General features: G+C 42.4%; 2 protein-coding genes across 2 annotated transcripts; one reads left to right on the top strand and one right to left on the bottom strand.

The window, feature by feature from the left end:
• Positions 1 to 2,120: 2,120 nt before the first annotated feature.
• On the bottom strand, positions 2,121 to 5,949 carry sowahca (sosondowah ankyrin repeat domain family Ca). Its single transcript, XM_058082715.1, has 4 exons — positions 5,440 to 5,949; positions 4,862 to 5,229; positions 4,300 to 4,689; positions 2,121 to 4,236 (listed from the first exon to the last, which is right to left on the bottom strand). The coding sequence occupies exons 1-4, from the start codon at positions 5,744 to 5,746 to the stop codon at positions 3,775 to 3,777; spliced, it is 1,527 nt and encodes a 508-aa protein (XP_057938698.1). The 5' UTR covers positions 5,747 to 5,949; the 3' UTR covers positions 2,121 to 3,774.
• A 563-nt stretch (positions 5,950 to 6,512) lies between these two features.
• septin10 (septin 10) lies at positions 6,513 to 11,607 on the top strand. The gene is made up of 10 exons (XM_058082717.1): positions 6,513 to 6,680; positions 7,357 to 7,471; positions 7,896 to 8,091; positions 8,169 to 8,355; positions 9,600 to 9,761; positions 9,831 to 9,927; positions 10,068 to 10,236; positions 10,313 to 10,445; positions 10,530 to 10,708; positions 11,459 to 11,607. The coding sequence occupies exons 1-10, from the start codon at positions 6,651 to 6,653 to the stop codon at positions 11,472 to 11,474; spliced, it is 1,284 nt and encodes a 427-aa protein (XP_057938700.1). The 5' UTR covers positions 6,513 to 6,650; the 3' UTR covers positions 11,475 to 11,607.
• The last annotated feature ends 2,385 nt before the right edge of the window (positions 11,608 to 13,992 follow it).

Genomic DNA, 13,992 nt, shown 5'->3' with positions numbered 1-13,992 from the left:
TAAAAAATAATAATACACATGATAAAAAATTAGGAGACCAGGGTTCAATCCCACCCTCGGGCATCTCTGTGTGGAGTTTGCATGTTCTCCCCGTGCATGCGTGGGTTTTCTCCGGGTACTCCGGTTTCCTCCCACATTCCAAAAACATGCTAGGTTAATTGGCCACTCCAAATTGTCCATAGGTATGAATGTGAGTGTGAATGGTTGTTTGTCTATATGTGCCCTGTGATTGGCTGGCGACCAGTCCAGGGTGTACCCCGCCTTACGCCCGAAGACAGCTGGGATAGGCTCCAGCACCCCCCGCGACCCTCGTGAGGAAAAGCGGTAGAAAATGAATGAATGAATGATAAAAAATATTATATAACTATATTCAAAAAGTCATAAAATACTGTATAAGAGCATTATTCCCAGGCTTTCATGTGCCACATAACATGATATGATGGGCCAAATCTGTGTGGCTTTAACCAAAAATAATTTTCATTCAGTGGAGAGAGCTGGCGCTAGGATCCTACTGCAACTACTGCAACTATTCGGGGAACAGAATGAGCGATACAGTGGATTGAATGTGGATTAGTCCAATAAGAGAGCACCACTGGCACCAATTCCCTGATAGGATGGCGAGACATTTACATAACAGGCATTATTCCCTTCACTGTGTATGTAGGTCAGTATAGCTGCAGTCTCTCAGCAGTCATGCAACAGATAAATATGTCCTCAAGCTACTTTGGAATCTACAAGAGACACAAAATTATTACAGACTACATTTTATTTGGACCCATTTAAAGCTATTATACTATTTCATTTCAACATTTAATGCTTTGGAGTCAAAGGCATACTATAGAAACAAAATGTTCAGTGACGTTCATTCATTTATTCATTCATTCATTTTCTACTGCTTATCCTCACGAGAGTCACGGGCGTGCTGGAGCCTATCCTAGCTGTCCTCGGGCGAGAGGCGGGGTACACCCTGGAATGGTCACCAGCCAATCACAGGGCACATATAGACAAACAACCATTCACACTCACATTCATACCTATGGACAATTTGGAATCAATAAAGCGCAAAATGAATGAACAGAATAGTTTAAAAACACTATTCATGACAGGGATCAAACCCACACCCCACAGCTGTTTTTTTTATTGGCCTGCGCCACACAAAACAACAACATGAAAAATGGAAAAAATCAGCAGTAAGTTTCCAAGATCCAAAGAAAAAACTAACCACAAAAAGTTGTAATTTTACAAAAATAACACCAGAATTCAAATTCATTGGAATTTAGTAGCATCAAATTTAAGTATTTTTTTTAAAAAGATGTTATTTAAGTTGTAATAAAATAAAGTTGTATTTTTTGAAAAATTTAGTTGAGGAAAAAAAAGTTATAATGTTAGGAGAATAAAGTCAAAATATGATGAGAATGAGAATAATAAATAAGAAAATGTACAAGCAGAAAGTTTAAATAGTTGAACCCCCCCAACAACAACCACTGAAATGGGAAAAAAACGGCTGTAATCTTATGAGAATGAAGTCAAAATATTGAAAGAAAAAAGTCGCAATTTTATGAGACAAAAATCATATCATGAGGAAAATGTCATTTTAGTAGCATAAAATTGAATTAAATAAAATCATTTTCTTGTCATAATATTACGAGAAACAAACAAAACAGACGAGGCACAAAGCTAAACTATTATGAGAATAAAGTGCAAAAATTATGATGATCATTAAAAAAAGAAACTATTTGGAAAATGTAAGAAAAAATTTGGAAAACTCCTATTAATTGTCTTTTTCACAGACATCACAAAGTGGAGATGTGTTTTTTTCTTGAAATATGTATAACTTCATAGCTAGCTTTACAAAATATCAAAGTGGCCTTTGCATCCTTTTATATTCCACCATTTGGCCCTCGCTGGAGAAAGTCTGGACACCCCCGGCGCAGCCCCGATTGGGGGAACCAGATACGTGCATGTGAAATGTTGAACAGGTGTTCAGTGATACTTGAGTCAGCTGTGGCTATTGTCTCATCTCCGGGCATCACATCATCAATTATTCAACATAACCAGACAAGGACAGCCGGCGTTGGCGGGGGTGTGCTAACTAATCAATGACTTCATTAAACATGTGGTTTTGTTGTGCTACTGAGTATTGCTTTATTTCACATTGTAGGATGAGACAATGAAAGTGGCTCAGTCTGGTAACTTCACAGTATCAAAACAAAACATAAAAGTGTTTCCTCACACTCATGCACGTGAAGAGTGACATCAAAGTGCACAAAGACGCAAGGACGGATGACGTGTGCAGTGATACAATCCAGGAAATAGACATGATGGTCATTAAAAAGAGACAACAACAGCGAATCATTGAATATCTACAAGTGACACCGGCTTGGAAAACAATACAATCCAGGGAGATAAATGCAGCTTATGATGGCTCGATTGCATATTAACTGATCCGTGCTACGCTGGTTGTCAAGGTCCCTGAACTCATATCCAAATAAATCAGCATTTAGAAACCACGTAGTGTTTCAAGAAGCAGGTTGACTTAGAAAACAGTATAGCAGCCCCCAAACAAGGTGAAACAGTCTTATTTGTCTAAGTGATTAGTGACAGCAAAACTAAAAAGGTGTTTCAATGCTTTGTGTAAAATATAGAATATAGAACATGTGACCCAACATAGTTTGAGTGACTTCTTGAAAGTGGCAAGTGCGACTGTAACAGAAAATTTTACAAAAAAAAAAATATATAGCAAAATTCCCCAATTAACCTCGGTTTTAGTTATACATTTACCACATAATTTTGCACATAAATATTGGACACAACAAACTACAGTAAATCCCTCAGGTATCGCAGTTGGTTGGTTTCGGTTCTAAATATGGTTTTAACATTATTACAGCCCTCTGGGCGTGGTATAACACCCCTATAGTCATCTTTATACTCCTATGACCTAATATAGTAGCCACAATAAGAGAACATAAGACAAGGAAGGCTTGTGCATGTTGCTATAAATGTGTTCCGGTGCTCGAGGAGCTGAGTGAGGGGTGGACAGAAAGTGAAAGTTAGGTCATACGTTTTTTTTTTTTTAAAGGATTTGTGTGCCTTTTGTGAGATAATTCAGAACCTGCAATGACAGTCTGGTGCTTGTTTGTCTCACCCAGCCTTTCAATATCATTACTTCACAATGTCTTTGAATGTGTCGTCTGACAGCATTGAATTTTACATTATTTAGCCATTTTTATGCTTGAAAATGCTTCATTTAGGCAAAAAAATATATGCCTGAATATACTATTTTTATTTACTAATAATAAAATTTATATATATATATATTTTTTAAGTGTCGCTGCAAAGTGGCGAGGGATTACTGTAGCCTGTTTTGAGTGCCCAAACAAAGCATCCTACATGTCGCTGACTGTGCATTTGTTACTGCTTGCAACTGCTGATGGGAAAAAAACTGACTTTTGCAACAATAAGACCAAAAACTGAGGTAATGCAATTCAACTGTTGTAATTCAGCACCAGAAACACCACTTGGGATTCGTGTGACTTTTTCACCAAAGTGAATCAAAATGACCGCTTTCGCAAGTATAGAAAAAATAGAAAAAAAAAAGATGCATTCAATGTTTCTGTTAAAATAAATTAAACGAATGCAGCAAAAGTGCATTTTTCCCTTTAGTAAATAAAATCTGTTCCGAATAAAAGTGTGTTATTGTACAATAAACTATGAGTTTGAGTTGTAAAAATGTCAAACTTAATAAATAAATAGCTGGTTGAGAGCAGTGTGGCTTCATCCAAACAAGTTGGAGAGCGGTCGTGTTCGTACCGGGCTGCTGGGAAGCTCTCCTCTTCCCATTTCCCCCGTGTCCCTGAAGGAGGCGCTGTGGATGATCTGAGCCCTATGCCGCCCCCGATGTAATCGAGCGTTCAGCCTACTCAGAGACGACTTCCTTAGCATGGCACCCTTGGTCCTCCCGTTCCCGACCGCGTCCTCGGAGGCTCCGGCGGCTGGCGAGTTGAAGAGGCGCAGCGGGTTCAGGTTGCCCTGGAGGACTTTCGGGAAGCGCCAGCCACTCCCCCGGCTACTGCTGCTTGTGTTGTCATTGTCAGACTCGGCCTCTGGTGAGGTGACCACCCCTTGCTCCTGGAGGTCTGCAGCCAGGGGTGCGGGTAGATACTGGATAGCTCGCCTGCCGCTGTAATCCCTCGCTTCGGGGTCCGCCTCCCAGTCTGATAGCAGTACACGAACCACCTGAACATCAAGAAACACTTAAAATACGTCATTGTTGTTATATTTCGGCACAATGCACATTACCTGAGTGTGTCCATGCATGGCCGCCAGATGCAGCGGCGTGTATCCAGCGCTGGATCTCACATTGACATTCACGGGCACGCCGTTGTCCTTGGCGAAGGTCAGCAGCTGGGAGAGCAGCTCAGCTTTGCCCTGCTTGGCCGCCCAGTGGAGGCAAGTGAAGCCCGTGACAAAGTCCCTCTTGGCAACCAGGCCGGCCTCCACGGCGAGGAGGGGCTGCAGGCTCTCCCACAGGCCGTCTGAGGCGCACAGCATCCACTCGTGCTCCAGCGGGTCCAGAGTCACCAAGGCGCAATCCTCGTCCGTGACTGAGGAAAGGAGAGACGATGAGTCGCCGTCGCTCCTCATCGAGTCTCGAAGGCGTGGACCTCGGTTAATGAGGGACCTTCGAACCTGCAAATGAGTCAATGAGTCAACTCTGAACCCTCATTGGATGACAGAGTCCCATTTTCTTTATGTTTCCGGGCTACAAAAATGATGTTGTACGGCCAAAACAAACGTTTTAAGTTAGAAACCACCCAAGCCAAACCTCATTTTTCATGCACCAAAGATCCGAACACCTCACCTGAGGAGAACTATTCATCATGAGCTCGATGAAATTCCTGCGACTCCCCTTGGGTGTGTTCACGTCCCCTCTGTGATCCAGACCTTCCATGGAGCTGTCCTCAGACAGGCAACTGGTCAGCAAAGCTCGCTGGGACCCTTTGGACACCCGGCGGGACCCTCTGACTTGTTGGGTGTGGGAGACTGTGGCATGGTGGTCCAGGTCTGGCACCCCGATAACCGGGGCAGATTCTCGCCTCCTCCTCTCTCTGAGCTTCACCTCGCTTGCTCCGACAGAAGTAGTTGTGTTCTTGTTCACAGGGGAGGGGGCTGCAGGTGGGCCACGGTTGTTGTACTGTGTGATGTCATCCATACCGGAAGAGGAAGTTGCTGTAAAAGCATTTTTGTATGCTGAATAGATATTCAAAGGGGTCACATTGTAAGCTAGGCTACTATGAGTACATAGTACATACATTGTAAACACTGTAGTGTGATCGTCATATAACATTGTTAACAAATATTTATATTTATATATTTATAAGCAAATGCCATTCAGGAAATAAAGAAAAGCTGGGATGCTGTAGTGTTATAAACACGCACCTGTTTGCAGGCCGTTGTCACGGTTGCCGCTGACTCGGCCCTTGTTGTTCGGTGTGTCGTTCACGCACATCACCGACTGTTTGTTACATTCAACGTTGAGACACACGAATTTCACGCCGTCTTCCACTTCCACGACGCCGACCGTGTCCACGATGCGCCACAGAGCCTCCTCCTTCTCCTTCAGCGGATCACTTCCACCCCACGTCGCCGCGAAGTGATCGATCAGCTCCATCTGCTGGACCCTCCCTCCTCGCTCCTTTAGGAACTCCTGCACGGCTTGAACCGTCCACCGGGACGCCATCTTCATTGCCTTATTATCCGAGGAAATGAATTACATGACACTAAAAGGTTTCGAAATTATTCCCTTTCCGTTTTGCTGTCAATCGCGGATCACAGCATCTTCACAGGGCCTCCTGCTTTCCTCCATGGGGGCGGCATTACTAATCAGTGTATTGCAATGGTCGATAGGGGGCACACAGTACGATTAATCTCTCGTCGTCGTGCTGCATTCAAGGACTTCACGCAAATTCGGCACAATTTATAATATTGGTATTTTCAGCAAAGGCAATCATATTTATAGGGTTTTTTTAATATTACATTTGTGATATACGGTTGTATAAATTAAATAACGAATTCAAAAGTATTTATTGGTTTGGTTTATTTTAAGTGGAAGAATTTGTTCACTTTACCTGCCCTTGTGGGTTACTATAACTGAGCAAATGTATTCAAAATGTTTTAAAATGTAGAACATACTCATAGATTGCCGTAACAAAATAGGTACAGTACTGTCAGATTATATTACTTTGTTTAAATGTGTTTGTTGATTTTTCTATTTAACGACGTTCCTCTCATTTTGGGCTCATGAACGCCACATAGGTGTTAAAAAGGACTGTACCAATTTACAAAAGCGGGGTACTCGCGTCCAAATAAATATATTGTAACAATTGCTCTTCCAAGCAATGGGATTATAATTGTTCATTTAACGACTAAATATCCAAATGCATGCTAAGGTAGAAGTGAAATTACGAATGTTACATCTGATCTATATTCACTCATAATACATTAAACCTAAACCCCTTCTTCGCGTGGTTTAGTCCGTCGACTGTGAGGCGCTCTCAGTCCGGATTCTTTGGGAGAAAAAATACACTTTCTATAACTGTTGCTGTATCTTATCTTAGATCTACGGGGAATTGTACATTTAATCGAAAACCATGTCTTCTTCCGATGTTGCTCGGCAACCGGTTTGTATTTTCTGCTTTGATATTTAACTCTTATGACGGTCATACTCGAGCAGGGAGTGTCTGTGGCTAAAATGAAGTTAGCTAGCCGCACTGCTAGCATAACTTCTCACTTTGAGAAACGGAACAACGTTCCCGTTCAAACAAAATTTAAAGGAATACAGCTTATGTGTACAGTGTCTGCGTAATATGTTTATGGTAATATTTGTCAGCATGAACGTAAATGTGTATTCTCAGCGACATAAGCACGTATGGCCAGAGGGGCGTTAGCTGCCTGAAGCACATATCACGTCATCCAGTTGGCTGTGAAGTTTGTTGTGAGGAAAAACACTCAACTCCTCTCTGGTCGTTAATACTACTTTGATGTTATGTCTACCGTAGTTAGTATTAACTTTTTACTTAACTTTTTACTTACATAAGAAGCACCACACATGGTAATTGCATATTGTCACCTGACAAGACATTTGAGTACCCTACTAGTAGATAATTATCATAGTAAAGCTGTGCAGTTGATGCTTTAGTTTGAGATTCACTTTCAATTGTTTGCTTTAATGACACACAAAACTAAGATTAACCTTTAACACATCAGAAAAAAGTTGTGATTTATGTTTGGTGAACAAAAAAATGCCACTGTAATATGCACCGGGTGTGATGTCTTTGTGTGTGTTGTGTTCTTTAGGATAAGGGAGTCCGGCCTCTCTCCCTGGCAGGCCACGTGGGCTTTGACAGCCTCCCAGACCAGCTAGTCAACAAATCTACCAGTCAGGGCTTCTGCTTCAACATCCTATGCATTGGTATGATGTCAGACATACTGTACAACAACAGCTTTTTACAGAGTTAGAAAATGCTTAAAGGGATACTTTGGATTTTTTTTTGACATCATCTTCCACTGTGGAAGTCACACGTAAACAACATGGCAGCGAAAGGAGACGTGTCTTGCTCAGGGATACAGCGGCAGACAAATATAAGTCACTGATGATGTACAGTACAACACTGCTGATGGAGATGGAGAAAAAAATCAAAACTATCCCTGGAAGTTAGCGTGATATTTGTCAACCTCCAATTTTATTTAAGGTGGATTTTAACATGTTGTCCGACTGTCACCATACAGCCAATGTGGTATCATAAATCACTGATTCTAAGGCAAACGCTGTTTATTACTGATGCACACACTGTCATGTTTTGGTAATCAAGCTTGACTTTTTTTTCTTGCTTCAGGTGAGACGGGGATTGGCAAGTCCACCCTGATGGACACCCTGTTTAACACAAACTTCGAAAACTTTGAATCGTCGCACTTTGAGCCTCAAGTGAAGCTGCGGGCTCAAACCTATGACCTGCAGGAAAGCAATGTGAGACTGCGCCTCACCGTGGTCAACACAGTGGGGTTCGGAGACCAAATGAACAAACAGGAAAGGTTAGTGCTTCACTGTGAGCGACTGACGCCCACGATGGTGATGATGTCGCCCATCAGTCTCTTGGTTTGTCCTGCAGCTACCAGCCGGTGGTGGACTACATCGACAAGCAGTTTGAGAGTTACCTGCAGGAGGAACTCAAAATCAAGCGCTCCCTTTTCAACTACCATGACTCGCGAGTCCACGCCTGTCTGTATTTCATCTCCCCCTCGGGCCACTCGCTCAAATCCCTGGACCTGGTCACCATGAAGAAACTAGACAGCAAGGTACGGACACATAATTGTCATTGGTATTTCAGAGCTACAAAGTAAGTCTGTGGCGGCCACAAATATATGAATGTATGGGAAACACAGCGGTAGGCTGTTCTGTCTATCAGGGGTCAGCCTTTAAGTCTATTAAACAAGCTCACTAAGACTTGGGTTTTTTGGCAGTGAGACTGGTTCAGTACCGCCTATAGTCTGGAGGTGGTCAGAACCTTTCCCATGCTCTGCGAGCCACTGCCGGGAAGTGGCAGTAACCCAGGATTTGCGTGTGAAAAGAGTCACACACAAAAAAAAAAACATTGGAATGTTGTAATCGCCTCACGCTCACACACTCGAGTTGTCCTTTTGTGTCACTGTACAGACAGAAAGACAGACAGGGCGCAGAGAGAGACATTTGTTGCTGAAGAGACAGTCAGCCTCTCAGAGCAAACTCATTGTGTTGTTTTGTGCGCTGCCATCAGTGTGTGCTTTATATGTGTGGTCTAACCCTGAAGTTCCAGCAGAAAAAAACATTCCTCAGCTCAACAAAATGACTCAGACATACACAAAAAGAGGAAGACAGGAATTTGGGTTGGCTCGGAAGGCTGCTGAGCCACAAATACCATCGGAACTCATCGTTTAGTCATTCCTCTTTTATAGTGGTTAATCAGTTCCGGAACCAACCGTGATAAGTACATTTTCACAAAGATTCCTAATTTAGAAATTAAATATTTTCATACTTAACATTTTAAACATTGTTAGAGCCCCCTAGACATAAAATTAGTGTGTTTTTATATATCTCAAGGACACTTGGCAAAAAAAAAATCAATGAACACATACAGTATATGCAAAAATTGTTGGCTTTTTGAAAAGACTAAACGGCCAATTTTCAGAAGCAAAAAATATACAGTAATCCCTCGCCACTTTGTGCTTTGGATTTTGTGGCCTCACTCAGAGTTTTTCAAAAATATATCAATAATTCATGCTGTTTGCTGGTTTAATATGCTTAAAGTATGCTTCTTTAAGCAAATCTTACATATCGTTGCCGAAATGAAGCATTTTCAAGCATAAATATAACTTTCTCTTATGTCTACTATGTTGGGTAGAAGGCTTGTCAAAGTGACTATAGGGATGTTACTTCATGTCTGGGAGGCTCTAATAATGTTTAAAATCATATTTACATGATTATAAAGTTTGAAAATATCCAATTTATAAACAAGGAGTCGTTAATTGTAGACATTCCTTTGCCGTGCTTCCGTCTTGCTTAGGTGAACATCATCCCCGTCATCGCCAAAGCAGACACCATCAGCAAGAGCGAGCTGCACAAGTTCAAGATCAAAATCATGAGCGAGCTGGTGAGCAACGGCGTGCAGATCTATCAGTTCCCTCTGGACGACGAGACCGTAGCCAAGGTCAACACAGCCATGAACGTAAGTCATCACACGTGCTCTTCACAGTGGGCTGTCTACTATACAGTTCTTTTTGTGTATTGTGTTCAGGGCCATCTGCCTTTTGCTGTTGTGGGCAGCACAGAAGAGGTTTGCGTAGGCAACAAGATGGTGAAGGCTCGCCAGTACCCCTGGGGGGTGGTCCAAGGTGTGTACTCATAAACTGTAATACATTGTCCCTTGAGAAGATGAACTGTAATAAAAATGACACATAAGGGGTGTCATGTTTGTGAGATGGTGTGTGTGTGCACTATGCATCCCATAATAATGTATCCCTGTGACGCCCAGTGGAGAACGAGAGCCACTGTGACTTTGTCAAGCTGAGGGAGATGCTGATCTGTGTCAACATGGAGGACCTGAGAGAGCAGACACACACCCGCCACTACGAGCTCTACCGACGCTGCAAGCTGGAGGAGATGGGCTTCAAAGACACGGACCCCGAGTGCAAACCTGTCAGGTGACCTCTCATTCCTCGGAACGGACATGCCCACATCACAGCTGAATCTTAGATGACTGTGTACATCTGTATGCAGTCTGCAGCAGACCTACGAAGCCAAGCGGCACGAGTTCCTAGTGGAGCTGCAGAGGAGAGAGGACGAGATGCGGCAGATGTTTGTGCAGCGGGTCAAGGAGAAAGAGGCGGAGCTGAAGGAGGCCGAGCGAGAGGTCAGGAACTCCCGACTGTGAGGGGATGGAACAACATCGGACTGAATTTTCCTTCCTTAAGCCCACCTCGTTGTCGTTGTGCAGCTGCAGAGTCGCTTTGAGCAGCTGAAGCGCCTTCACGCCGAGGAGAAGTCGGCTCTGGAGGAGAAGAGGCGACTCCTGGAGGAGGACCAGAGCTCTTTCGGCAAGAGACGTGCGGCTGCTCAACTGTTGCAGGCCCAAAGCCTCACCGCCAACGGCAAGAAGGATAAAGACCGCAAGAAGTAAGAAATACGTCAATATACAAGTCCATACACATTTAGTGTATGCTGTGAATCTTCACCAGTCAGTCTCCTATAGTCACCAGGGATGTGGCATCTACAAAAGCAAATAACTAGCAGGGTGTCTAATTAGCTTCAACAGCTGTGGTGTAGTAAACATCTACCTGTTCTCTGTTGCTTTCAATGAATTCCAGCTGTTCCAACATTGGTTATAAGTATTTGTATTTTAGTTCCTCATGCCATTTGTCTGCTTAATTTAAGCAAAAACCCTAAATATTGGCCATATTCCGCCACAAAACTGTTATCATTTATTAATTCACATGTTTTTGAAAAATTGGGATGGAGTGAAGCCGTAAAATTGGAAGTATGAAGTAGCGAGAGATTACTGTATTTTTCTTTCTACTTTTCTCTAAATACTTATTAATGTAAAAGAAAAAAACAATGTGTTTATACATTTAGGGGTGGGGGCTAGTGACACGTGATAGGTAGACCATTGTGGTTTGTGTTCTAAAAAATTCTTCTGGTGCGGTCCAAATGGAATTGTGGTGGGCCGAATGTTTGGTAAACAATGCCAAACTGTCAGCATTACAACATGTTTGTTTTTTTTACTGTCCAGGCATTTTTGATGTAGCAATAATGGCTTTCTATTGTAGAATATGGGTCTTTTGGGTTGCATATTTTTTACGGGATCTGCTCCTGCCAAACTGTCTTCACCATTTTTTGGTCGTTTCTTGTTGTTTTTCTCTCCACCAGTTCCGGCTTCATGTGATGGATTTGGGAGTCTCCAGTCTGACCCACGACATCATTCCCAGATCTTTGTGGCCAGTCGGTAAACACTAACCAGCACCCCACCCTGACCCCACCAACCCTCCTCCGTCCCTCCCTCCCTCTCTCCACCATAATCACCACCAGCAACACACCAGCGTGTTTTTGTGCCAAAGTTAAGACCATACTTTTTACGTGTACTCTCTGCTCTGAACCTAACGTGTGGGTTTTGTATTTCCTTTTATGATCTTCAGTGTTGTTTTTAGAGGAAGAGGCTGACAGTTGCACATCTTTCCAGTAAATCATGGACCTACGATGCTTTCAATGCTACTTTCATGTCTTTGATGTTGTACAGTATATCGGGTCATTTGCAGAATGACTGCTGAAGATGAAAGCCTTCATTATCGTCAACAGATCATGTGACTTTATGAAGCAAAGCTACAGAATACTAGTTGTGTTTACTAGACAATTAAGTTGACTTTGAATTGGTTCCAGTATATTTTTATACACTAGACTAGTATTTTGTGTTGTACTTCCTCCCTTTTGAATTTTACTGACACGAGCTTTAGTGTCGGTGCCGACTCGTTAGGAATAAAAGTGGGGAGGAGGACGAAAAGGGGGAAGATTATTTTCGATGCACTCGAGACTCACACACCTTGTAGCGTTTGAGCGCACAAAGTGAGCGGTGCTGCTTACGAAGCGTGACGCGTGTGTGTTCCTGATGTGTTATATGTGCCTTACGCGTGTCCAGCTTACTGTAACAGAAAACACTTGACTTATACACGCCGTGAAACACACGGATGCTTGATGGAGGGAACCTTTTATACTTGTACTACACTTGTATTTATGAAATAAACAGTGTTACTCACAAGGCCTTTTGTCCACTACCGCGTTATTATTGGATGTTATGAATCACTTCGACCAAGTTTGAAGATGATGGCAATTAACGGATTAATGCACTGTTATGATAATGAGGTAGTTAATGGTATTAAAATCTTTTTGCCTATGTGGGGATATGTTTGTATAAATATTGCTTGATGCTGAGAGAGATTATGACGTAGGTTTTCTGTGAAAATAAACTTTTTCCATTGAAGGACAACGTCAAGGTTGCTTGAGCTTGGCTTGTTCAGACGGCATCACTTTCTGAAAGGAAACCCCACCCCCCTGCCCCCCGCCGCGTCTCACCTTCATGTCTGCAGCACCATGTGGCGGAAATTGTGGGAATGAGGATGGATTCCCTGCAGGAGGTAACAGCACCTCGCTGACGGGCCTGTGAGGAGAACACCCGTGGAGAAGCGTCTCACAGAGAGGTAGGCCCCTTTACCGCCCTGTGAGGGGTAAAGCTGCTGGGTGGGAGCGCTTGTCACACCTTTTCCCATGCACAAGCTCTTGGACTTCTTACACACACACACACACACACACACTTTTTGCTAATGATGGTTGGATTTGGGCCTTTTATGGTGAGTTTGTTTTATTGAGCATGGCTCACCTACATTGCATTACACCGGGAGGCCGCAAATGAAAAAAAAACAAAACACAAATAATATTAATAAAATTTTAAACACTAACTGAATTTGAATTCGATCAATCTACTAGCCGTTCGGCTGCAGCGTTTTAGTATCCTTGTTAAAACATTCCTCCTGCCGTTGTCCTAGTTCTTGGACAAAAGATTCATTTAGCAGGTTTAGCCGAACCCGGGTGTCCTAGCTGTGTGGCCTGCACGTTAACCACTTTACACCATGCGGCCCCATCTGTTACAGTAGTCGTAAACAATCAGGATTGTAGTTTGCAGTGGTATTTACTACTTTATGTGTTACGGCTTTAGTTTGTAGTAAAATCAAATCTGAGTTCTACTTTGCTGTCATGTTGGACTGCTGTTTTTTTTCCAAATATAAAAACACATTAAAGTACATTAAAATTGTAATATTTTTATATAATATTTAAATAATATTTTATATAATTTAATATAGATTAGCGATTTGCAGTGGTACCCAAACTAAAATGTACAAAAAACGATGCATAGGAAGCCATAGGAAATCATGTAAATCCAATTACACTGTGACAGAAACCCCCAAAATATAAATATAAATACAAATATAAATGTGTATTATAAATGTATAAACATTAACATCAGTTTTTCCTTGAGAAGCAGCGAGGGAAAAGGGGATGGGACTAAAACTAATGAGTTTTTCTTGAACTCAAGTCACCTTCTTTATCGATTTACTGGCACTGGCAACTTTCCTTGGCCCCATGTCGGGTTATTTAGATTAGGGGTCAGAAAACCGTTGGGTGCTTAGTCAGGGCACTCAATGTTGCAAAACGATACAGTATGAATCATACAAAATTTGTGGCATAAAAAAATTAGGTTTGACTGAAAATGAAACAAAGTAGTCGTTTTTAAATCAAAGGCATTTATTGCGAAAAATGCACTTGACATGAAAAAACAATCGAGTCAACCACGGGTCATCAGTACAAGACGATGCATCATGATCACATGGTAGAGCGCTGAGCACGGCCAGCGC

This window comes from Doryrhamphus excisus, chromosome 9 (assembly GCF_030265055.1).
Source record: "Doryrhamphus excisus isolate RoL2022-K1 chromosome 9, RoL_Dexc_1.0, whole genome shotgun sequence".
NCBI classification, from domain to species: Eukaryota; Metazoa; Chordata; class Actinopteri; order Syngnathiformes; family Syngnathidae; genus Doryrhamphus; species Doryrhamphus excisus.
Note: the sequence above shows the minus strand (reverse complement) of the source record. Positions and strands in the feature narration are given on the sequence as shown.